The following is a 25,785-nucleotide window of genomic DNA, read 5'->3' as shown; positions in this document are numbered from 1 at the left end:
CCATTGTAGGTAAGTAATGCAAAGGAACATGCAGAGGTAAACAATGCAAAAAAATGGTAATCCAACACCTATAAGCAGAAAATAACTAGTAACAAATATGAAAAATGGCCAGATTTGAGAATTACAGAAACGCTGTATTTGTTGTCATCTTTTTCTGTTGGTCACAGTCCCAAAGAAAAGAAAAGTCTTGCAACCCAAGTAATTCTTCAGCTAAGTGTAAATTTTATCATTGAGAACCAGGCTGCTATTTTAGTATTTGCTGATAAAGATAAATCCCTCTCTTCAAATATATCTCGCGGACAATTTTCATTTCAATTTGGCAGCTGTCAGCTTAGTTCCAATGAAATAAATTCTGGAGAAACCATGTAACTGGCTCAAATGAAGCCAATTTCTGGGATCCGGCAATCAGTTTGGAGGAGTGTGACTGAAATTGCTCATATAAGCATATCCTTGGGAGCCTAACCTCTGGCATATGCATTAATTTAAGCCAGTAGCCAGCACAGACAGGTTCCCTTTTCTGCTGGAGGCATTTCAGTCCAAGTTCTTAATACAACTGAAGGTGTGATCCCTGGGAGTCTCCAAAATAGCATTTAGCATTTTATTCCCGAAGCACTTCCTGATTGGTTTCTCCCTGGAATCCCAAAACTCAAGGATATAGCTTTTGTCCTACAACAGCTTTTCCCAACCTTCGAACCCCCAAAATTTTGGACCACAAGTCCCATCCGACCAATGGCTATGCTAAGCTATGATTTTGGCCTCAACACCGAGCAATTGCAAATGCTGCGTTTTTAATTACCTAGATCTCCTTTATTGCAACAAATATTTCCCATATATCCACCTGTTGTTGTTCAGTCGTTCAGTCGTGTCCGACTCTTCGTGACCCCATGGACCAGAGCACGCCAGGCACGCCTATCCTTCACTGCCTCTCGCAGTTTGGCCAAACTCATGTTAGTAGCTTCGAGAACACTGTCCAACCATCTCATCCTCTGTCGTCCCCTTCTCCTTGTGCCCTCCATCTTTCCCAACCTCAGGGTCTTTTCTAGGGAGTCTTCTCTTCTCATGAGGTGGTCAAAGTACTGGAGCCTCAACTTCAGGATCTGTCCTTCTAGTGAGCACTCAGGGCTGATTTCTTTGAGAATGGATAGGTTTGATCTTCTTGCAGTCCATGGGACTCTCAAGAGTCTCCTCCAGCACCACCTAGTACCTTACAGTTATGGGGACTTTTTGTGGTTCAGGATGCAAAGGCATAGCCGTGTTCATATATGTTGAAGGATTCGTCTATGCCAGATTTTATGAGGTGATTACGTCCATGCCAGATTTTATGAGGAGTCAGATTCCCCACCCCTTCCACGCCCATTCTTATGCTCATGGTTTGCAACGCCTCACTTCTCATTAGTGACAAGTGTTTCAACTGTTTGATTCAGCACCAAAACATAGTGAACTCTACTGCCTCTCTGCTGGGCACATAAAAGGATATTGTTACTTCCTTGCCCCAGTGGCGGAGGAAGAGGAGTGAGGGGGGAGCGCACCGCCCCTGGCAGCACGATCCTGGTGGGGTGCCATCGTGGCTGCCCCCCCGCCTGCGTTGGGCACCACGCCCCTGCAGGTGGCGTGCCACACCCCCAGGACTCTCGCCATAGCCCTACCTGAAGTTCGCAGGGTCGGGCCAGTTCAAATCTCGAACAAAACACCTGGACATAGGTTTCAGAAACGTTTGTGAGAGTATTAGGACAGGCATGGTTAGGTTGCGTTACTGTCCTAGCCAGGAGAACCTGGCCGATGGGTTCACCAAACCTCTGGGTATTATCAAGGACAAGGTGTTCTGTGATGGGATTGGTTTGGGCTGAACCTTTATGCCTATTGGCATCCAGTGCTACGAACGAGAGGGGGTGTTGTAGAATCAGGTTAACACAGGGTTAACTCTGCACAGGAAGTGACGTTCTGAACTCTGGATGCTTTGCTGTTTTCTGTATTGTTATTGTACCTGTGTCGCAGTTTGATTTTGTGTGTGCTGTAATGGCAAGATGGAGGAGTCGATGTGCTCTCGGCTGATGTATATATTTCTGCAATAAATGATGACTTAGAAAGGAATTATCGTGTTCAGAAGCCTTAATTGGACTTGCACTTCAGGGGCACGCTGTGCTATCTCTGCTAAGACTGTTAATTGCACACGTCGTTTGGAAGCGCGCTGGACCAAGAATGGCTGCCTGGCAATCCGCCAAGAGATCTCGTTATCCACTTGGCTTGCAGTCGCCTTATCTCCTTTAGCGCCACACCCCTGTGGGCAGCGCGCCACGCCCCTGGGACGCGCGCCTGTCCCACCCCGCCTGCTCTCCGCCCCCCGGTGCTGGAGCATGAAGCTCCGCCACTGCCTTGCCCACCTCTGAAAAAGACACATTTTGTGCAATCAATAACCTCGGGAAACAGAGCTGGATTTTATGCACAACGTGTCAAAGAAATTCAGTTACGAGCTCTGTGGTGTTCATAGCAAGTGCCATTCAGCACGTCCTTTGGAGCTTCGGTTTTTGAATATCCCAAACTGTGTGCCACATTTTGGGCATCTTGTGCTATTTCAAAAAAGAAGACGTCTCTTAAACTCTATTCCCTTGTGAAAGTTTTGCCACAGCAATAAGAAAAGGACCTGCCATCCTCATATGAGGCAGGGGGTGCATGTGTTGTGTTTTAAGCTCTACAGTTTAGAGTGAACTGCGGCAAGAATAAGGAAAAGGAAAAGAAAAAGAATAATTTATTTGTACACTGCCCATCTGGCTGGGTTTCTTCAGCCACTCTGGGCGGCTCACAATAGAATATTAAAAACATGATAAGACATCAAACATTAAAAACTTCCCTTAACAGGGCAGCCTTCAGAAGTTTTCTAAAAGTCAGGTAGTTGTTTATTGCCTTGACATCTGATGGCAGGGCCTTCCACAGAGCGGGTGCCACAACAGAGAAGGCCCTCTGCCTGGTTCTCTGTAACCTCACTTCTCGCAGTGAGGGAACCACCAGAAGGCCCTTGGAGCTGGACCTCAGTGTGCGGGCTGAACGATGGGGGTGGAGACACTCCTTCAGGTATACTGGGCCGAGGCTGTTTAAGGCTTCAAAGGTGAGCACCAACAGTTTGAATTGTGCTCAGAAATGTACTGGGAGCCAATGTAGGTCTTTCAGGACCGGTGTTATGTGGTCTCGGCGGCCACTCCCAGTCACCAGTCTAGCTGCCGCATTCTGGATGAGTTGTCATTTCCGGGTCACCTTCAAAGGTAGCTCCACGCAGAGCGCATTGCAGGAGTCCAAGCAGGAGATAACCAGAGCATGCACCACTCTGCCCAAATGGTCTGCAGGCAGGTAGGGTCTCAGCCTGTGTACCAGATGGAGCTGGTAGACAGCTGCCCTGGACACAGAATTGACCTGCACCTCCATGGACAGCTGTGAAAATGACTCCCAGGTTGTGCACCTGGTCCTTCAGGGGCACAGTTACCCCATTCAGGACCAGGGAGTCCTCCATACCAGCCCGCTCCCTGTCCCCCAAGAACAGTTTTTCTGTCTTGTCAGGATTAAACCTCAATCTGTTAGCTGCCATCTACCCTCCAACAGCCTCCAGACACTCACACAAGGCATTCACCACCTTCACTGGTTCTGATTTAAAAGAGAGGTAGAGCTGGGTATCATCCGCATACTGATCAACACCCAGCCCAAACCCCCTGATGATCTCTCCCGTTTGGCACACCCCTTTCCTTCCTGCGAAAGCTTCAACAATTCATTTGACTTTCTAATTGTGGATTCTGATTTCCCCGTTTGTTCAAGATGTAGTTAAGGGGATTGGGACCCACCGGTTAAATCCCTTCCAATTACTTCCTCCCCACAAGTGCAAGGTGGCAGCGGCGGCGATGGAGGCAAAATCCCACACAGGTGATGAAAACTTTTTGCCTGAGTTCAATCACACTTGGTAATTACAGAAATTAGCTTTCAAGTTTAGATCACTCGGCTGTGCAAATGGGCTCCTCGGGTGGAATGTGCTGCTCTGAAACGCACGTCAGTCAACCATGAAGCTGGATAAGGCACTATCATTATATTTGACACCGTCACATTCATTCGAGTGAAGGGGGATCGGTTTCAGCAGAAGAGCTAGATAAAAGTGGCCCCGGGGCACTTAGGGAGGCCTCTTGAACTAAAAAGGAAGCCTTGCTCATCATGTTCCTCATGAAAGCACACCTTGACATACAGTAGCTTTAACTCCTTGTAAAGGGATTAGATGCATGGCTGCCATTTACTTCCCTGCTAGGATCTGCACCACAGGCAGAAAATCCTAACTGTGCCTCTTGGGTGTCTGCCTCTCATAATAAAGGCCCACTGGGGCAAAAAACAAACAAACAAACAAACCCATGGCAACCTCATCCAATTCAGAACTTAAGAGTCTTGGTCCAGCATCCTGTTCTCACAGCAGCCAACCCAATGCCCGTGTGGACCCAAGCCATTCAAGTGCCCCTATTTTCCAGGACCATCCCAGATTAGGATGACCTTTGCCTTTTTCATCTTTAGGTAAAGGTAAAAGGACACCTGACCATTAGGTCCAGTCGCGAACGACTCTGGGGTTGCGGTGCTCATCTCGCTTTGTTGGCCAAAGGAGCCGGCATACAGCTTCCGGGTCATGTGGCCAGCATGACTAAGCCGCTTCTGGCGAACCAGAGCCGTTTACCTTCCCACCACAGTGGTAGCTATTTACCTACTTGCATTTTGACGTGTTTTCGAACTGCTAGGTTGGCAGGAGTTGGGACCGAGCAACAGGAGCTCACCCCGCCGTGGGGATTCGAACCGCCGACCTTCTGATCAGCAAGCCCTAGGCTCCGTGGTTTAACCCACAGCGCCATCCGTGTCCCTTTTCATCTTTAGCTTTTAGGATAAGCCACTGCCTTCTCTCAAGTCAGGCAAAAGAAAAACCCTCTATCCGACTTGCAGTTGCTATTTAAGATTCCACTTTCGCACTCCCAGGTCATAGGAACATTTAGCATCTTCAGACAATGAAGAGTTGACAGGGGGGAAACCCCTACCACCCTATACTGTCAGTGTCGCATTTACGTATAAGCTGAACAAGCTATTGCTTAGGGCCCCACTCTTCTGGGGGGGGGCCAAAAAAAATTAAAGGGGAAAAAAACTGGATGTACATTTCCAAAATATAAGATAAAAAACAAAATAAAACCTACATACAGTAACAGTGTTTTGTGTTGTGTAGGCTCCTGTGATGTAAGCAATGGGCCCTGCCTGCTAGCCCGCTCCCTAAAATATCACTGGTTTGCTCATTTCTATATATAGGGTGCCTACATTCTGCATGGACTGGTTGCGTGGCAACATCTGCAAATGGCTTTAGATACCTATAAGGTCCATAAATTACCATATAGCATATATTCAACACAAAAAACAGTGACAATTTGTTGTTGACAAAGGACAGCTGGACATATAAAGGGCCCCATTACCTTCAGTAGCTTAGGGCCTCGTCAAACCTAAATCTGGCCCTGTATATTGTTAGCAATCACATACAGGGCTCGAACTATTGAGCCAAGGTAGGGGAAGGATTTAATGAACTCTACAAGCCCCACTTCCTGATTTTTTGCCTCCCCCATTTTAGCCAGATTGTGTCTCCTTTGCCCCACAGGGCTAGTCCAAGATACTTCGCTTCCTGAAAACGTGTCCCTTCACCACAAAGCAAAGAGTATGGCATCCCAGACCCTCCAACTGCCGCAATTTTCCAAGGATTGTCCTGGATTTACAGAAGCCAACCCAGTTACAGATTTGATCCCAGAATGTCCTGCTTTTCCATGGGACGTCCCTATTTTCATCGGAGAAAAGTTGGAAGGTGTGGAGTTATGTGACCCCCAAGCCAAGGAGATAAGTTAACTATACGATCTTTAGAAGACATCTGAAGGCAGATCTGTATAGGGAAGCTTTTAAATGTTTAATGTTTTACAGTATTGTGTTTTTATATATGCCGGAAGCCGCCCAGAGTGGCTGGGGCAACCAGTCAGATGGGTGGAGGATTATTATCATTATTACTGTTATTGAATAGAACATCCCTATTTTCATTGGAGAAATGAAGCAGGATCTCAGCACAAGAGCGTCTCCCTCCTGAAACCAGAAACTGGTATTCAGATGCATTCATCATCATCATCATCATCATCATTTATACCCTGACCATCTGGGCGGCTTCCAACAGAATGTTAAAATACAATAATCTATTAAACATTAAAAGCTTCCCTAAACAGGGCTGCCTTTAGATGTCTCCTAAAAGTCTGGTAGTTGTTTTTCTCTTCTGGTGGGAGGGCATTCCACAGGGTGGGCGCCACTACCGAGAAGGCCCTCTGCCTGGTTCCCTGTAACTTGGCTTCACGCAGCGAGGGAACCGCCAGAATGACCTCGGTACTGGACCTCAGTGTCCGGGCAGAATGATGGGGGTGGAGACGCTCCTTCAGGTATACTGGGCCGAGGCTGTTTAGGCCTTTAAAGCATAGCTGTCAACCCTCCCTGCTGTTTCCCAATGCTATAATAAGGGAATTTCCTGCAAAAAAAGGGGGAAGGTCAGCACCAACACTTCAAATTGTGCTCGGAAACGTACTGGGAGCTAATGTAGGTCTCTGATTACTGCCTCTGACCATGGAGAAAGTGCATTGATAGCCTTGATCCCCATAAATCTGTCTATTGCTGGTTACCTCTGTTCTCTAGCACAGCCCCATACCTCCAGGAACCTGAGTCAACTTGACACCATACGAAGAAAAAGAAGAAAAGCAATCTAATGTGTATATGTGTCTGAAGTTATCATGATATTCACAGAGCCAGGTTACAGCTGTAACCCAAATGACTCACAGAACCTGCAAAGGAAATTACACATTTCCCTAGCGCACAGAAGAATGCCCTGGCTTTTTTTATAGCACCTGATCTTCAGAGTGCAGACTTTCTGTCTCTCTCTCTCTCATAAGTCTGAGCTTGATTCCTTTCACATCCTGAACCTATACGGCATCTCTGATTTGGGAACTAGAAAACCTCGGGTGAACCTTTTGCGTTCAAATTACTGCATGATGCCATGTTGGCCGATGACCCATGCAACCTGTTTAAAAATCTAAATCCTCCTAATATTAGCGTTATCTACCCAAAGAAGATGAAGGCATGCAAGACCTGAAGGGGAGAGGAGGAGGAGGAGGAGGAGGAGGAGGAGGAGAAGAAGAAGAAGAAGAAGAAGAAGAAGAAGAAGAAGAAGAAGAAGAAGAGGAGGAGGAGGAGGAGTTTGGATTTGATACCCCGCTTTATCACTACCCGAAGGAGTCTCAAAGCGGCTAACATTCTCCTTTCCCTTCCTCCCCCACAACAAACACTCTGTGAGGTGAGTGGGGCTGAGAGACTTCAGAGAAGTGTGACTAGCCCAAGGTCACCCAGCAGCTGCATGTGGAGGAGCGGAGACGCGAACCCGGTTCCCCAGATTACGAGTCTAAGCACTCTTAACCACTACACCACACTGGCTGAGCCCTATTTTGAACATTTAAATTTAACATTTAACTGGCTGAGAGAGACTGGAAGCTGAGCCCTATTTTGAACATTTAAATTGGATGGACATCATAGCCTGGAATACTGGTTTTGAGGGGTTCAGGCCAATTTCCTGACTGCCAAAGCTCATATTGACCTGGTTTGCAACATTAATTTACAGCTGCATCATAGGAATCGAGCATCATTTCCATAAGTATGCGACTACAACAACAAGAATGTTACTTCCCCAAAAATGGAAAGAAGAAGAAGTCCAAACAAAAGAAGAATGGATACAAAAACTTATGGAATATGCAGAAATGGCGGAACTTACTGGGAAAATGTGAAATCAAGATAAACTTTTTATAAAAGAATGGAAATGGTTTATCGAATATTTACAAATAAACTGTAAACAGATCAGAACATTGGCAGGATTATTGTAAGAACCTGCAGTTTTAAATATTTAAAGTAGATGAATAAATGAGTAATTTAAGTTAATTAGGATATGCAGGAAAATATTAAAAATAAATTTAAGGAACCGCAGAAAGAGGGGGAAGGAAGTCGAGTTCTAAAATCTTAAAATGATTGTAAAATTATTGAAATGTATAAAACGGAAAATCATAAATAAAATAAAAAAATTATAATTATAATGATAGCATCTCATTAGCCAATGTTATGAAATACAATCCACCGAGTCTCTCAAGTTCACATAAGGATAAATGAAATGTGAGGCACTTCAAATACGGGAAAGAGCTACAGGCATGATGAGTGTAATGGCCTTCTGAAATTAAAATGCCCATTACTTACCTGGTCAAGGGTACAATTAAAATCTATGCATTAGCCACCTGCCCTCCAGGTGAAACTGGATGGCAACTCCCATTCTACCAGCCATCCTGTGGCTGACGAGAGCTAAGTCCAGCAATATCTCCAGGGGACCTTGCTGGCTATCCCATCCTAAACTGCTTTCAGACTGCAGCCCCAAATTCACTTTCATAACCACACCCGATTTCACTTCTGGACTTGTTTTAGGAATGTGGCCTCATATCTGTGCCCAAATGGCAACCTACTGTTATCGTTTGCTAGTTGAAAACCGGTCAAGTTTGGCGGCAAGGGAGCCAACTCCTAGGGGCTGAGGTCTCTTTGGACCCCAATGAAGTATTTGAGGGGGCTGCCCCCCCCAATTTGATGGGCATTGCCATTCAAATGGCGTGCATGCACCATGTCTTGTGACTGATTATATGGGGTAGGGCTTACCTGGGATCCCCCAATATTTTATTCAAGTTGGCACCCCTGTTTGGCAAGCAGAGGATAGAAAAAGGTAGAAACTCCCAGTTTTTCCTCTATTCACCCCATTGTCTTCCTTTGCCACCCCCAATATCGCCATCTGCCATTGCCTCAAGAGGTAAATCAGTATACAATAAGCAGCACAAAAACGGCGCACACAAATCTACCAAACCATTCCACCTATTGAATTCTATATTGGTAGTCCAATCAAGGGTGTTTAAATGAGTATTCGAAATTGTAAAACAGAAACAATTTCATAGAAGGCAGAATTTCAAAAACTGCCACACCATGGTTGCACTACAATCATGGGGTGTTAATCCGATGTAGGGCCGGAGAAGACCTTTAAAAGCCATCTCCTGCAGGCCCTTTTATAGAGACAATCTGGAATTCGAAGCTTCTCCATTCGGCAGGATGATGAACGAGCTTTTCCTGGACCTTCTTGCCATCAAGCAATTTAAGGTGCAAGAACTGGCAACCACAATAGAATCCACTCGTTTGAAAGGTAATAAGAACAGGAAAGAATTCATAGAAAGTCTGGCAGGTCAAATACCCTTTTCCCTGGAAGTTCAACCCACTTAACCCTGCATAGTATAAACCTGCATGAAATCCGAAGCTGCTGGCAAAATGAGTGATGTTTACAATCTACCAGGCTCATGCTGCCGTCAATTCCTCCAGTGCTGAAACAAACTTATTTCCTGGGCGAACTACGAAGCATGCTTACTAATGCCAGCAATGTCCCAGCAGTGCTTAGAACCAGAACAAGAAAGATGAGCAGATAAGTAGAACATTAGCGGTGATCCAAAAGCTGCCGGTTGTAATAAACCTTGGGCCATGATGGTTTACCTCTGCCCTTTGACACACAGGCATAGTAAGTAAGTAAGTATAACTTTAATACGGTCAAAGACCAGCAGAAATACACAGGCATAATCTCTGGCTGATCTTTATGGAATGGGATCTGATGGGCCAGAGGTCTTATAGACAACGAAAACCTTGCTGAGCAGCAATGAGATCCTCATTTAGTTTATCTGAGCTAAAATCAACTGAGGTCAGGAGGAACATGGTAAAGGTTCACCAGTGACAAAATGCATGTGGACACAGAGGGTTACTTTTTCGGCCAGGTTATGCCATTCTGTTTCCTCCTAGTTCCCAGTGGTCGGTCGGCGTTCTGTGCTTACACAGGGACTGTCACCTGGTAGCTGACTTTGCTATGGTTTATACGCCTGGTTTAGGAAACGTGTAGCCGTCTCCATGTCTCGGACTCCAACTCCCATCAGCCCCAACCCGCATTTCCTGTAGTAATCTAACATAGAGGTTACCAGAGTATAGACAACCAAAGTTAGGCTATGCCTGTCCAGATAGGAGTTCAGCTGGGCCATAAGTCATAGCGGATGGAAGGCACTCTGCACCACTGAGGCCACCCGAACCTTCAAGAGACAGCAACTGATCTAGAAGGACCCCCAAGCTAAGTACCCACTCTTTAGAGCAGTGTTTTTCAACCACTGTTCCGCGGCACACTAGTGTGCCGCGAGATGTTGCCTGGTGTGCCGTGGGAAAAATTGAAAAATTACTGTATATATAGTCAATATAGGCAGAGTTAAATTTTTTAACATTTTCTAATGGTGGTGTGCCTCGTGATTTTTTTCATGAAACAAGTGTGCCTTTGCCCAAAAAAGGTTGAAAAACACTGCTTTAGAGGAAGCATAGCTCCATCAAGAGCAGGCAACCTCCCATCCATCTGATCTAGGGAACCACTCACTAACTCTGCGTCCAGGATGTCTTAAGGACTACCTGATCCCTTATATCTCAGCCAGTCGCTGAGATTTTTGAGGGAATCCCTGCTGCTCAGATGCACAGCTTTCAGAAGCAAGCCACACATTCATTGTAGTGGACCCAAGCCTGTTGAACTGTCTCCCCATGGAGATTAGACTTGTGCTGAACTTCAACACCAGGACTTTGACTTTCTTCTTCTGGTAGGCATGTTAAGGTGGCGTTTGGTTTTATGATGAATTTGTACAGTTTCATTGTTCCGTTTTCTGTGAATTGCTTTTGAGTGCACCGCTTAGAAATGTGAACGATTAAGTGGCATATAAAGCTCTTAAATGAATACATGGTTATAATTATTATAACACAAGGAGTGTATTATTTTATAATAAAGACACACATTACAAGAATGTCACACTTTACGGGGTGTTTTTTTAAATTATAATACTGCCACGCATTACCAGAGATCACAGGGCATTCGTTTTTCTGTCTGTTTCCCCTTTTCATCATCATCACAAACTCGTGGGAGATGGTGACTGGGGCTACATCAGCACCATAGATTTAAAGAACTCTTAAATTACTTTTAAATACCATGGCTTCCTTCTCCCTGAGAATCCTGGGAAGTGTAGTTTGTTCAAGGGCTGTTAGGAGACCCCTATTCCCCCTGCAGAGCTACAATTCTCAGAATGGTTTCTTTCACAATCAATCCTTCTTTGAATGGAATTAAACTACACTTCCCATGATTCTTTTGGAGGATGCCATGACTTGCTGTTGTTGTTCAGTCGTTCAGTCATGTCCGACTCTTCGTGACCCCATGGACCAGGCACGCCTATCCTTCACTGCCTCCCGCAGTTTGGCCAAACCCATGCTAGTCGCTTCGAGAACACTGTCCAACCATCTCATCCTCTGTCGTCCCCTTCTCCTTGTGCCCTCCATCTTTCCCAACATCAGGGTCTTTTCCAGGGAGTCTTCTCTTCTCATGAGGTGGCCAAAATACTGGAGCCTCAACTTCAGGATCTGTGGGACTTGTTGGAGTGGTATAATTGAGGTTTAAACGTATGGTATGGATGTGGCCTGGGTCTCAAGTCACCTAGCAGATAGCAAGCTTCATGGGGAATTTGAACCCATGCCTCTCTGGTCTAGTTCCCATAGAACCATAGAATTGCAGAGTTGGAAGGGCCCAAGAGCGTCATCTAGTCCAACCCCCTGCAATGCAGGAATCTTTGGATTCGAACCCACGACCCTGGGATTAAGAGTCTCATGCCCTACTGACCAGGCTATCCCAGCTGTGTATCCAGGCTGTGTCATTTCAGATTGCAGGCGGGCGCTTAAATGACTGCATATCCCCACCCCACCCCCGTCCTTCTTTTAACCCAGCAATGCCTGGGCTACGTTTTACTGACAGCTATTATATATATATATATATATATATATATATATATATATATATATATATATGGCTACCGAACCCCTCCCGCACCAGTGCACCATTGGTACAGCCCAGACTACATCAGCAGGAACCAGGTCTGCCTTTCCACCACAGCTCCATCTGGAGAATGGGGATGATTCTATTAGCCTGCTTTACAGGGTCATAGTAAGGATTAACTGAGACATGACACAGTTTGAGCACTTAAAAGGAAGCTTAACTGCTATTACTAATGACTGCAACTCATACGCCAGAAAATAAAAGCATGGCTGACAGGTGCGAACAGGCTTGGATTTTGTTCTCCTTGCCCGGAATCCTTGTTCTTAAATCATCGTTTGGATGCAGCAGATGTTCTCTCGGAAGTCCCACGGAAGCCCATCCGACTCACTTCCTAATAAGTGTTATTTAGGGCTACAGATCGAAAGCTGATTGCCACCTACTTAACCAGCCACCACGCTTGGAGCCGCCGCAGAGCAGCGCTCCCCTAGAGGTGCAATTGCGCAGCAGCTGAACTTTTGGAAACAGGAAAACCAGGCTGCGGAGCGAGCGCAGGGAATGCAGCTACTCAGAAGTAAGCCTGCCTCCAGGCGCTTGACTGTTTTCATGGGTGTGTGTGAGCGCACCACGTTGGCTCAGGTGATCAGCTTCTCGGTTTCCTGGAGCAGTTTCTCCCGTTGCCAAAAAGGATTTCCTCTCCTGCTGCCTACCCATCAAATCTTGCCAGATCTCAGGAAGCGAAGCTATCTGCTGCCGCGCGATCGCCTTGACGGCAGAAGTAACCCTTAACTCACGCCCTTTTCTCCCCAGGGTGACGATTTGTCTCGAGACACTGATTTCCAACACACGCCTCCTTTTCCCAGCGTGATTATCTTCCTCTCTCGCATTCACACACAAAACACTCGCACAACCTGTCCAAAGCGATTGCCATCCACTGCGGACCATGGGCAACCAACCTCCGCCAAGTAAAAAAAAAGGCGCGCAGGAGGGCAACCTTTGAATCATGGCTTTTCAGATGTGCCCCACCCCACTCCGTGTTACCATAGTATCTTGGAGTTACAAGAGACCAAAGGGTCATCTAGTCTAACCCCCTGCAATGCAGGAATCTTTCTAAACACAGGCTGCATACACGCATCCAAGCACATTCGAAGCGCTCCACCCCCCCCCTAAAAATAAATTATGGGCACTGTCGTTTGGTAAAGGGAATTGTCATCCTGAGGCTGTCAAACTCCAGTTCCCAAAACTCCTATGAGGAAAAGATGCTTTCAAGTGTACAGGATCCGGCCCAAGGGAGTTTCCGCTGGGACTCTAAAGCCACCCTCTCCTCGGCTCTTGGGGTGACTGATGCACGTGGGGAAGGCAATCCTGATGTGCTCAGAGGCTGTTCTTTCAGTAACAGGTTCGGGAGCAAAGCTTCATGACTTCGGTGTTTTGTGTGTGCGTGTTTTTTTTACTTCATACCGTCCCAAACACTCAAGGCGAACCTCTTTCCCCTTCCCAAACGCTTACAGCTGCCCCCAATGTAGAAAATGGTGTTTGCGCGCATCACTGTATTCACTCCGGCAGGCTTTTATCTAAAATTCTGCGCTCACCGATCAAAAGTGCAGGGAACAAACAAGCCCAAAGCCACGTCGCCCCCGCACCATTTTTAAAGTAGTGTCAGCCCCTGTAGAACCCACACAGGTATGTGCGACAGTTATTTAGTGTCAAAGGCATAGGAAGGAAAACCTATGCCTGGTCTGCCTCCCCAAAGAGTTGGGGTAGGAGTGGGGGCGGGGTAGAGCTATTCCACGTGATTTCATAGCTTTCCATATAAAATCCTCCACACTAAAAAAAACTAGCACGTCAGGGAAAAGGACTCCAGCCTAGCCGTTTCCCTGACATACTAGCTTTCTGTGTGCAGGGAGGGACTCTTACTTTAGTTCGATGTTCAATCAGGCGAGTCCTCACCTGGACCGCTCAGAGGCAGGTTGATCGAGAACTATGGAGTAAGTAGCTCCATTTGACCACCTTAAGACTTAACAGTGCGAGTCTGCGCGTTTGCTCTGAAGTCAAAAGAGTCTCCCGTCGAATTCCACAGCCCGAGCACAGCACCGAGGCATTCAGGCTGCGTTTGCCACTGTGGTTTGGGAGGGAAGCTCCTCCCGAGACGGCTCGATCATGCGACGTTCACGCGTCGTCCAGGTTTTCTCGATATACTAAAAGCTGGTGAACTTTGCAATCTTGCGCCAAAGAGCTGTTCCTCCTTGCGAGCGCGTAATTAAGTTTCTCTTTGCAGCTTTCCCACGTGTGATCGGGGAGCGTGGGGCATTTCTGAAGCCTCCCCCCCCTCCAACTTAATCCATTTCCCCTTCCCATGCCCTGAGAAAGGGGCTCAGCTTGTGTGGCCCCCCCGAGTGGAAGGGAGAGAATGAGAAGAGAGCGCGCTCGCTTCCTTACGAAGGAAGAACAACAAAGCGCCTTTAAGACTAGCAGATTTATTGCAACACGAGCGATCGTGCACCGGATCCCACGTTTGGCACAGGCATATGGAATGCTCTCCGGGGCTGGCGGATCACCCAGGCACACGATTCCAGCGGCGGGTGGGCCTGGAGGGGGGAGGGAAGAGAAGGAACGGACGGGCAACGAACTAAGACCCTCCAAAGCCTTGAAACGCTAGTAGGTCCGGGGCGTTTCTGCGCAAAGCCAACCCCCCCCCCCAACCTCCGTGCACGCGCGTTTGGGTGGCAGCCAGCTTCTTCCGTGAAGGCTTTCCAAAACACGCCCATCTTAGGAGGGGTGCACACCTGACGGGCACCTCCGCCCTCCCCTCCCGTTTTAATTTAATTTAATTTAATTTTTTTTTTTTTTTTAAAAAAAAACCCAATTCTTGTCTTCAGCTCAGCAAACACGATCAGCAAAACCAAACGTGCTCTCCCATATTTGCAACAGCAATGATCGAAGACTTGCTATTAGCCGTCATGGAAGTACTGTGCAAAGGGATCCCCGAGGGTCATCTAGCGCAACCCCCTGCCATCCAAACCCTCCTATTGGCATCACCATCACAGAACCTAGAGTGGGGGGGAGGGACACCCCCCCAAGGCCGTGCAGTCCAACGTCTTCCACCCGCGCGGTTCCCGGCCCCATCCCGTCTGAAACCATCGCTGACCCTGCTTAGCTTTGCAAACAGACGCACGGTTTTCTTGCCGCGCACCAACCGTTATTATTAATTCTCCCGCCTCTCTCAAGGCTCCTTGCCCACCTGCTGCGCTTTGCTCCTCACCTCCTGCAACCCTCGCCCCCCCCCGCCCAGTCCTGCCTTCCCAGGGTTGCTCCACCTCTTGTCACCCTTCCAAGGAAAAAAGGCAAGCCTCTCCAGGGACCCGAGGCGGGGCTGCGGCTTGCCCTTCCACCCTCCCCCTTAATGCATATTAATAGCAACGCATGCGCTGCCTGACGTTTCCACCCCCCCTTCTCCTCCTCCCTCTCCTGCTGTAGCCATGGGCTAGCAAGCAGCAGCAGAAGCAAGCAGTCAGTTCAGTGGGGCTTGCAGCACGGGCGATCGGCTCCCTCCTCCTCTGGCTTCCTTTTTTTCTTTTGGAGGGGGCTCGTTGCGCGCGTGCAAATAGCCGTGGGCCCCCTCCTTTTTCTCCGGAGGGGTGTCGTCTATGTGCGTGTGGCGGGGGGTGGGGAGGGGGGCTCAGCCCGGGTTATTGTGCTGGCCGGGCTGGAGAGAGAGAGAGGGGTTGGCCGGCGAGCTCTGCAAAAGAGAGAAAAGCGAGCGCGCGAGGGGGGTGGGTGGGGGCGCGCGGAATAACCATCGCTAATAAGAAAGGAAGAAAGGAAGAAAGGGTGGGGGGTTTAAGAGACAAGAGGCCAAGGAGAATAAAAGGAGGCTGGGCTGCTTTGCATTGAAGATCGGGGCGCTATTGAAAAGCTTTTGAGAAGTGGCGTCTTCCACCCGCGCGCGCTTCCACTGGGAGAGCATATATATATCTGGGAGCAGCCGGGCAGCGCCTGCAAGAGCGGCAGCGAGCCGGGGAGCGTCTCTGCGCGACGGGCACTCTGCAAGCAAGAGGCATGCTTGGCTCAAAGGGACCGCAGCTCACGGACTTCTCCTTACGGCTTCTCCTTGCCCTGTTATGCTTGCGAGTCAAGGTACGTTTTTTTTTTTTTTTGGCAAAGGCTCGGGCGTTGCTTCCCACAGCGCAGCTCCGCGCAGAAGCTCGCTTTTCGCAGATTTCGGGGTTTGTTTTTTTTTCACCCCAAGGATTGCAGAGCTCCTGCCCGCCAACCCAACCCAACCCCCAAGATATTCGCTTTGACCGATTTCCCCACCGCCCCCCTCTAGCTGCATTTTTATAAAAATGCTTCTACTATAGGCCTACGTATTTGAATTCGGGGTGAGGATTTCTAGGGGAAAGCCAGGTTTCCCCGAGGACTTTTTACCTTTTTTTCTCCCCCCCCCCCAATACCGTCAGCGTTCCATTTCTTTTCTTCAGAGGGTTTTGCTTTCTGAAAGGCTCGTAGCAAGCGGACTTCTCCGTGATTGTTTTCAGGAGTGCGTCTGACTTGATTAGAGTTATTCGTTTGGGCTGTGCAAAAATTTTGCTGTGTGGTGTTCCCTTGCTTGAAGCTACGACCCTTTAACTATTTTTGAGCGCCGGGAGGCAAATAAGCTACACGATTTCCCTCTGGGAATTGTTCCTAACATCAGAATTGGGGGTGGGGGGTGGAGGTGGATGGTAGATGAGTGTTCCTGCTCGCTTTTTACCTGTTGAATCAAGGAGCAGTAGAAGCCTCCCCTCTCATTTTTGCTAAACTTGTTAGTGATTTGTTGTTGTTTTTTTAAAAAAATATTTATTTACAAGCAACGTGCTAACACTTCCTTCTCCTTTCTGCTTTCTTTGGGGGGAACTTTAAAAAAAATGAAAAAACAAAACAGGTGACCCTAACATCAGGCCAGTTCGAGTTTGAGATCATATCCATGCAAAATGTCAATGGCGAATTGCAGAACGGGAATTGCTGTGACGGGACCCGAAACCCAGCTGATAAGAAATGCACCAGAGATGAATGCGATACTTATTTCAAAGTTTGCCTGAAGGAGTATCAGTCGAGGGTTTCCTCTGGGGGCCCTTGCAGCTTTGGGTCCGGATCTACCCCAGTCGTCGGTGGGAATACCTTCAGTTTGAAATACAATCGGAATAACGAAAGGAACCGGATTGTCCTCCCTTTCAGCTTTGCCTGGCCGGTGAGTGACACGACTTTTTTTTCTTTCCTGAGCATCTTCTTCCTTGCCTCCTGTGCATGGGAGCCGGCTGCCTTGCGGTCGCAGGCTTAGAGCCGCATACTCCTCCGGTGCGGCTAAGCTGCAACGCAGCTAGGTGGAAAAAACTAAGTAGATTGCCGGGGGGGGGGGCGGACCTGTGTGTTACGTGTGCCTGGCTTTTAAAGTATATGCAAGTCTTCCCATGTCCCCCCCTGGAGAATTTAAAAGGTCAGAAGTTCATGCAATTTATTTATTTTGTTGCTTACCCCCCAATTAGTTCTCGTGCCTAGGCGGAGGGTCGGGGGGGGGGACACAGGATGGCAGGCCGTGGGTTGGAGATCCCCTTGGTGGAATGCTATGGGGACCCCTCTCGCCCTACCCAGTGGCATCTCTGGTGCCGTGGGTGCTGCTAGCTGTTCCCGGTCGCCAGCTTCCCCGGGAATCCTGTTAGCGTGCTTCATTCCCCAGCCCAGACCCTGGAGAATCTCTGGGAGCTCAGTCGAGAGGAGAGGCATAATGCCCTCCTGCCTTATGCCCATGCCGCCACCTCCGTCCTTTGCTTGTTTCCCCTTCCCCTATGAGAGCTTTACGTTTCTGCCCGGCGAGGCAAGATAGCTCCAGAGAGCTGGAACTATCTTTCCTTGGCTTGGGTAGCAGTTCCGGACCCTCCACCTGGAAACCAAGGGCGTGCACTCGTGAAAGGCGTTGGTCCTTAATCCAGTTGGCTGCAAACGACCCAGTCTTCAAATGGGTCGCTCTTTCACCAAATGCATGTATTAAGAAGCCATTGCTTAAGTTACTGTCGAGCTCTTTGCAATGCTGAAGGGGCCGTGCTGTTTGTCTATGTCTGCCTGCCTGCCAGAATCTGCCGTCTCTCTTCAGGGGCGTAGCTGGACAGCATCCTTTTAAACTCCGGACCAGACATGTGGAATCCATCTAAGATCCCTCTTTATGGGTGCTGAGCAGGTCCTAGTTGTGTGAATGGGCAGGGAGAGCTTTTGAAAGAACAGCGATGGGAGCCCTGCCTCCCTCCTCCTCCTCTTGAAATAGAAGTCTCCTCCTTTATTGGTCTTCTGGAAGAGGTGCAACTGTTGTCTCCCAAGTGAATATTCACGCACTAGGTTGCATTTTTCTGATTGGCTCGCGAAGGGAGATCTCAGGAGGATTCAGTGGGAGGGACAGCCAAGTCCCTCCTCCCTTTTCTCTCTTGTGATCCCAGCAATTCGGAGCACAACACACAAAATGCTAACCATGTGCTCTTGTGCTGCCTCCTATCTGTCTCTGCTGCAATTATCAGCACACACACACATCCTTTGAGTCTTTCTTTCTCTTTTCTTTAAAAAAAAAAATCATTATGATTTTAGGGTGAAACTAAGTGCACATATTTAAGAAGATTGCATTACAAAGTACAATAGCGGAGCTCACAAAAGTATTCTCTGTTCGATACTCTGAGCCTTGCTAGTTCGGTTTTGCTTGCAGGCAGATAAAACTGTTATCAAATATGCCATCAAAGGGATAAAAAAAGCTTAGTGAAAATGTGTGGTATCTGAAGTGCTGCCAATGGCTGTCAACCTTCTTTTAAGAATTCGGCCTCCTTTCTTTCTCTTTTCTCTCTCTCTCTCTCTCTGTCTTTGTTGAGGAGCAGGTTCATCTAGGACCCTTTTGGATAGACAAATCTTTCTTGTGTGTGTCATGAAACTGATCTCTTTCCCCCGCTCCGCTGCCACCACCACATAATCCTAAAAGTGATCTGTGCTTCTGTGAAAGCAGGCAGCAGATCTGATCCGCAAACGCTGAGACTTGACTCGAGTAAAGATGCAGTCCCTGTGCACAGAGCGACCCTAGGCGTGTTTACTTGGGAGTAAGTCGCGGGTGGCGCTGTGGTCTAAACCACTGAGCCTAGGGCTTGCCGATCAGAAGGTCGGCGGTTCAAATCCCCGCGACGGGGTGAGCTCCCGTTGTTTGGTCCCTGCTCCTGCCAACCTATCAGTTTGAAAGCACGTCAAAGTGCAAGTAGATAAACAGGTACCGCTCTGGTGGGAAGGTAAACGGCGTTTCTGTACGCTGCTCTGGTTCGCCAGAAGCGGCTTAGTCATGCTGGCCACATGACCCGGAAGCTGTACGCCGGCTCCCTCGGCCAGTAAAGCGAAATGAGCGCTGCAACCCCAGAGTCGTCTGCAACTGGACCTAACGGTCAGGGTTCCCTTTACCTTTGCCTTTAAGTCACACTAAGCAATGGGCTCGTGCCCCAGTCCTACGCCCTCATCGAGCCCTGTAGGATTTGCTTCACAAACCATGCATGTGATTAGGCAGCAGATGTCTTCTCCCTTACAGCATCCTACCTCTCTCCTTCCCAAAACATTCCCACCCACCCCCCCAACACCCGTCTGCTTTTTTTATGGCATGTCTGCATATCCTGTGAGTCAGGCATGAGTAAATCCTATGGTGATCTTGTCTTGCCAGGTAATTCCACCAGGTGTGCTTCTCAGGCTGCTACCTATTGATTCACACATAATCTCCTGCCATCTGCAGCACTGGGATCCTAACTCTTGTGTGTGTGCGTGTGTCAGAGAGAGAGAGAGAGAGAGAGAGAAAAATGGAATAATACTATAAGCAGCTGTAGGTTAGCAGAAGACTCCTTCAAGGAATCTGGTTCCAATAAAAAGCTGTGTTTTGAGTGTGGACAAGCCCTGCACTTTCCGTAGGACTATATCGTGCCTTGAGGGGGTGTGGGTTTCTTTCTCACCTTTGTGCACAAAAAAAAAAAATCCACCTGGCTGGACCCAAGGTGCTTTTTCCATTAGCTCAATTGGTTTGGAGTGATCTGCCTCCTGCCTTCTTCCTCAAGGTTCTCATGGCATCTTTTGTTCGTCGTTTTGTGGTAGGAATGACACACACCAGATCCGATGCAAGCATACATTCCAGGCAGCGTATCTCCAAAGGCAATCCTGAGCTCCCTAGCTAAGCAGTCGCTGCTGAGACTTGGGTTAATTCTCCGTTCTGGTCTGCTTTCAACTGAGGGCGAGCTAGTTGGTCCTCAGCTTTTTCTTGTTTGGTGCAAACTGAGCGGCCCCGTTGGAAGCTGTTAGGAGCTGGTGTCAGTTTCAGATTTGCCTCCTACCTTAACAGTTGGCAATTGGCAAAAATAAAAATAAAAATCTGGCTAGCTGTAAACTTTTTAAGCCTTTGTGATTTAGGAGAGAAGGCTGTCTTTTAAAAATAAAATAAAAAAATACAGGCCCACATTTAAAAGGGCCCTGCATCTTCTCTTTGCCAGGAAGTGTTACCCACATGGTTTCTGTCAAGAAATAGCTCTGAAACATTATCGTTTCACGAGTGAAAAGGCATTAGGGTCTCTTCCTTCTACATACCCTGTAATCCATTCAGGATAGAATCTATACTTCCTCAAGTAAATCAAAACGTGTATATATATATCCATCTCAAGTGTAGATTCTAACTTGCACACAGTTAACTACGTATAGTACATGTGTGATTAAATGAAGTAGAGACTAGGATTTAGAGTTGTGTTATTAAAACTTTTCCCCTGCCCAGCCTAGGTTTTTTTTTTTTTTAATGTAACCCTTGTGAGTAATGGCTGTGGCGATGGAGGGCTGTAAATTTCCTTAAAAAAAAAAAAAGAGGTTGGAGGTTTGAATAGGTTGCTAGGAAACGGGGCAGCGAACCAGCATGAAGGAAATAAAGGAGCCATCATCCACAAAGCTGCACCTGCAACTAACTGCTAAAATGATACAGAAAAATGCAATTGCATATTTTTGAAAGAAGTGTGACCTGCGCTTTAGCCAATGGATATTTGTGGAATAAGGCTGTGTGTGTGTTTCCCATAAGGAGGCCTGCTCCACACACCTCAGGGAACCCCTTGTTTTATTGCTGGTTCATGCATTGGCATGCCTTTGTTTAAAGCCCTCTCCCACACAATGCCAATGGCTTAATCTATGATCTGTTTTGATACCCTGAAATGCTTTCCAGTGTGTGACTTTTCTTTGTGTCAACTTAAGTCAGCCTCCATTATTCATTAAAGGACGGTGAGAGAGTTTCATGTTTTCTCCCTTCGTAAGACTTGTCCCGTCCCCTCGTCCCCCCCAGTGTTCAGGCAAGCCGGGAACATTGTATAGGTCAAAGCCGGCAATCCCCCCCCCCAAAATGTATAATCAAAATTCAACACGCCCCCTCCCAAAATCCCCACGTTTACATGGTGACCTTGCAGTTTGAAAACATAAGGCACCTTATTTGTTTATTTATGAGTCACGTTTATTGGTTGTCTACTGAAGTGCTAAAATATCTTAAGTGCTTTGTTGCAAATGGTGGTTGTTGTTGTTTTTTTAATACAAGTTTTGAATCTGCTGGTTGTGTGTTTTACACCCATGGGCTGGAAAAGTGCTAGCAGCAGCAGCAGCAGCCAGCTCTTTAACTAAACCATACTCCCGTTCCAAAGATGTTTGCTGGCTCGCTGCTAAGGCTGACTTTTGTTCTAGGATCTTGCTGTTGAGGAGAAGCAAAAGAAAAAAGGAAAAAAAAATCTTGCTGAGTTATGCCAGGCCTTTCTTTGTAGACAGCCTTTCCCCGAAAGGCCTTTTGTCTGGATCTATCAAAGGGTCTCTGACCCGAGGAGGCAAAAAAAAAAAACCTGCTATCAGATTATCCGTTGAGCCTGTGAGAGGACTTTAACTTTCCGAAAGTGAAATCTGTGACAACAAACAAAGAATTAGAGGAAACTTCTTGCATTCGGTAGAAGGACTGAGTGCATCTTGGGAAAAGGACGTGAAATGTGTGGTATTTTTAATGAGAGAGAGAGACTACAGTGGAGCAGATAATTGTTTGCATTAAGTGTTTGAAAAGTAACCAATTCTCCCAGTGTTGGGTTGCAGCCCATCTGGTGAGGCTGGTATTCCAATGTGGAGTGCATATACTTCAAGCGATCGCACTGTGACAATATTTTTACTTCCATTGCCATGAGCTTGCATTGGAATATATGAGTCTTTAAGTTGGCTCCTTTCTCAGTTCCTTCCGCAGCAAAAGCCGAGGGCCGAATTGTGCCAATCCTAAATGGGCTTATTGGGAGCAAAAATCCCACTTTGTCCAGTGGGGTTTGCTCCCTTGCAAGTGTGTTTTGTTTAGGATTGCGGCCTAAGTGTACCCAACTCTGCGTAGGATCCGCCTTCCTGTTAGCTTGGGAGCAGCTTCCAAGTAACTCTCTTGAATTACGGGGCAAGGCTGTGATTCTGTTAACTTTAAAAGAGTCGATTCCAGGGGACGTTTCTGTTTGATCAGGCAGAAGTCCCATAAATCTTCTCGTTCCTGATTGCTCCAGTGGTGACTCACCGTCTTAGTGAAATAAAGCCATGCATTTTTAGACTTGCTGCTTTGTTCCATGACCAGGATAACACTCGCCATACCAGAGACTTTTATTTCCCCAAAGAAGGTGTTTATCTGCTTTCTTGCAACTGGGTGGATTGAGGAGCTGGGACATGTATTTGGGGATAGATCTAGGCGAAGCTGCAGTACAGGAATCTTAACAGTAGCGTGCCCCAGAAGGGCACAGCATTCCCTGAAATGGTTAAAGGGGCTCAAGTGAATCGGGACATTGTCCCTTCCCAGTTCAGCTCTTCTCCAGGTAAATGAGTCTAGAGAAGAAGAAGAAGAAGAAGAAACTTCTTGTTCAGGCTTGCTGGGTGCAAACCTGACTCTCTGCTTGACTGACTGCTAGGTATTCTGTCTATTAACCTTGTCACCTTGTTGTAACTGGTGCATTTAATTATCAAAAGCGATGCTTTAAACAGGTAGAGAGGCTAAATGCTGAGAATAGCAGGTAATCTCCTTGCTGCTGTGAGGGGTTTAAACTGCCCACTGACATCCTGGTCTGCTTGCAGCATTTTCTCTGGGCGGCGAGGGGGGTGGGTGGGAGCGAAGCTTCTGGAGGAGAAGGCCGTCTGGCAACGGGATAAGGGGAGATGGTATTTCGTTGTTTTGTTTTTTTAAAACAGTGATCAGCTATTGAGCCCCTTTGCAGCTATTGGGCTTCTTTGCAAGAACTGATTAAAAGCTGATTAAAAACGAGGCACCCCAATTCCTTCTTAAAATTAAAGCCTTTCCCCCCCGGGGGGGGGGAGACCCCACCCTCTTCCTTTTTGTTCGGAACATACCAGTTTGGTCATTGGAGTAATTGTAGTCCGACCACCCAGACGGAGGCAGTGGTGGCTAATATTAACCAATGACAATAATGTGGCCATCCTGACTGCAGGCAGGATTACAGAGCATAATGGGGCCTGTCCAAAAATAATGCTGGGACAGGGCAAGCAACAGGAAGCAGCAGTAGACTCGGCGTAGCTTGGCTCCCGGACAAACCATGGACTCGCTTTGCACAATGGCTGCTTCAGCACATCGTGCGTTCGCAAGATAGTCATTATTCCAGCAGGCTTGCCAGGGCACTCATCGGCTCGGTTTCTGAGAGGCAGCGAGCATGCGCACTCAGAAATAATTCTTTAAAAAAAAAAAAAGTGGTGTCCTCTTTCTCCAGTTTCAGTGAGTGCTTGCTCCTAAGGGCAAGGGGTTGGCGAAGGGGGAAGCCTCTCTTCTGAAGCGGGGTAGGGAAAAGCACACTTAGGTTGCCCTCTTCCTTGGACGACGCGCAGCACCATAAGGATCCGTTCTTTTAAATACAGTGGTACCTCGGTTCTCAAACGTAGTCCGTTCCAAAACCAAAGCGTTCCAAAACCAAGGCGCGCTTTCCCATAGAAAGTAATGCAAAACGGATTAATCCGTTCCAGACTTTTAAAAACAACCCCTAAAACAGCAATTTAACACAAATTTTGCTACAGTATCTTAACAAGACAATTGGTCCATAAAATGAAAGCAATAATCCAGGTAAAGGGACCCCTGACCATTAGGTCCAGTCTTTCCGACTCTGGGGTTGCTGCGCTCATCTCGTGTTAATGGCCGAGGGAGCCGGCGTACAGCTTCCGGATCATGTGGCCAGCATGACTAAGCCGCTTCTGGCAAACCAGAGCAGCGCACGGAAACGCCGTTTACCTTCTGGAGCGGTACCTATTTATCTACTTGCACTTTTGACACGCTTTCAAACTGCTAGGTGGGCAGGAAATAATCAATGTACCGTATCATAAAATAAATAAGACAGTATTGTAGATGATCAAAATCCCTTCCAACTCGGCAGTTCTGTAATGCCATGGGGCAAAGTGTTCAGCAGAGGGTGTGCTTTCTCTCCTTGTTCTCAAGGCCCGAGGGACCTGGAGGATTGCCACCCGCACTGTGTTTTAACCAGGATGGTTGCCACATCCTCCCCCCTCCCCCCCTCCAAAATGTCTTCACCCAGGGACTATGGGAAGCTGAGCGAGAACCGGTCTGAACGCAGGCTGCTCTGGGTTGAGGGCAACGGGCCAAGAATCTGAAGCTGTCCTGCAGCCAGATTTCCATTGGGACCTTCAGATCCTTGTAGGTGCTGAAGCAGAGGGTCGTGGGTGTAGGAGAGAGCTTCTTTTCCCTCAGTCTTTTCCAGGTTATTACGTTCAAGTAGTCCTCCACGTGGGGCAGTAGCACAACAGGTTTCAACTCACTGGCTCGCTTTTCTGTCCCCGAACGAGGAAACGGATGCTCTCGTGATTTGGCACACGGCCCTAACAGTAGGCACGAGGCAGAAGGAAAGGGGCTCTGCTTCAGCTGCTTACGGCACTCTTGGATCGGCTAGGACCGCAGTTAACCCTTTGCGGCTTCCCTTTGCCGGAGATGCGTTCAAGGTCAAAAGAGGCGCTCCGTATTGTCCTTGTCAGGGAACGGGCTTCTGCACATGACTCTTATTTCCTTCCTCCCTGTGAGAGCAGGTGTGCAAGATTCCGTCAAACGAAAACCTTATAGCGGTAGCCAACCTATGGATATCTTGCCTCCACCCAAGAAGTTTGGGCAAATCCATTTTTGGCCCCTTAAGATTCCTTCCCTCTCTCAGAATAGAGGCCCAAACTGGATATTAATAACGTGGTTTCTAACCACCTAGGGTTGTGGGTTTTTTTAAAAAAATTAAATATGGGGCACAGCCCCATTTCAATTGGGGCTACACTGAATCAGGAGGTCTTCAGCCCTGATCCCAACATACACACAGAGCACTTCTATGAAGCTTGGGATGGGGTCGAAGTTCTCATTGGCGCCATGGGAGACTTTTTCCTTAGGGTTCGGAAATCTGTGCCCCCCCCCCAATTCCAGGTTTTTGGACTCCATCTTCCATCGGCACAAGCCAGCATGGCCAGGGGTCTGTTGTGATGGGAGTTCTTGTACTCCAGCAACGCCCGGAAGATTCCCCCATCCGTGACCTCAGCCTTATAGGGGAGGATCCTCATCGAGGTTGCGGCTGGGGAAGGAAGGCTTAAAACTCCCCATGTAGTGTGGCCCTGTGGAAATGCCCCCTCCCCACAAACGCCTGGTATGTCATTAAAAATAAAAAATAGATGTGGATAGCAGCCGAGTGATAACCTGGCTTGGTCCAGAGGTGGCACCAGGAGGGGAAGAATTGATCACCATGCCTGACCTTGCTCCTTTCTCC

The 25,785-nt window shown here is 47.8% G+C and overlaps 1 protein-coding gene across 2 annotated transcripts in view; it reads left to right on the top strand.

Annotated features, from left to right (window-relative positions):
• Nucleotides 1–15,789: 15,789 nt before the first annotated feature.
• The window catches only part of JAG1 (jagged canonical Notch ligand 1), a 71,088-nt gene continuing 61,092 nt past the window's right edge, over nucleotides 15,790–25,785 (top strand). For both annotated transcript variants that reach the window (XM_033142865.1, XM_033142863.1), the window contains exons 1-2: nucleotides 15,790–16,108; nucleotides 16,896–17,201. In XM_033142865.1, the coding sequence (XP_032998756.1) occupies nucleotides 16,031–16,108; nucleotides 16,896–17,201 (384 nt within the window). In that variant the 5' untranslated portion in view covers nucleotides 15,790–16,030. The remainder of the gene's footprint in view (nucleotides 16,109–16,895; nucleotides 17,202–25,785) is intronic.

The sequence above is a fragment of the Lacerta agilis genome, chromosome 3, assembly GCF_009819535.1.
Source record: "Lacerta agilis isolate rLacAgi1 chromosome 3, rLacAgi1.pri, whole genome shotgun sequence".
Taxonomy (NCBI): domain Eukaryota; kingdom Metazoa; phylum Chordata; class Lepidosauria; order Squamata; family Lacertidae; genus Lacerta; species Lacerta agilis.
Note: the sequence above shows the minus strand (reverse complement) of the source record. Positions and strands in the feature narration are given on the sequence as shown.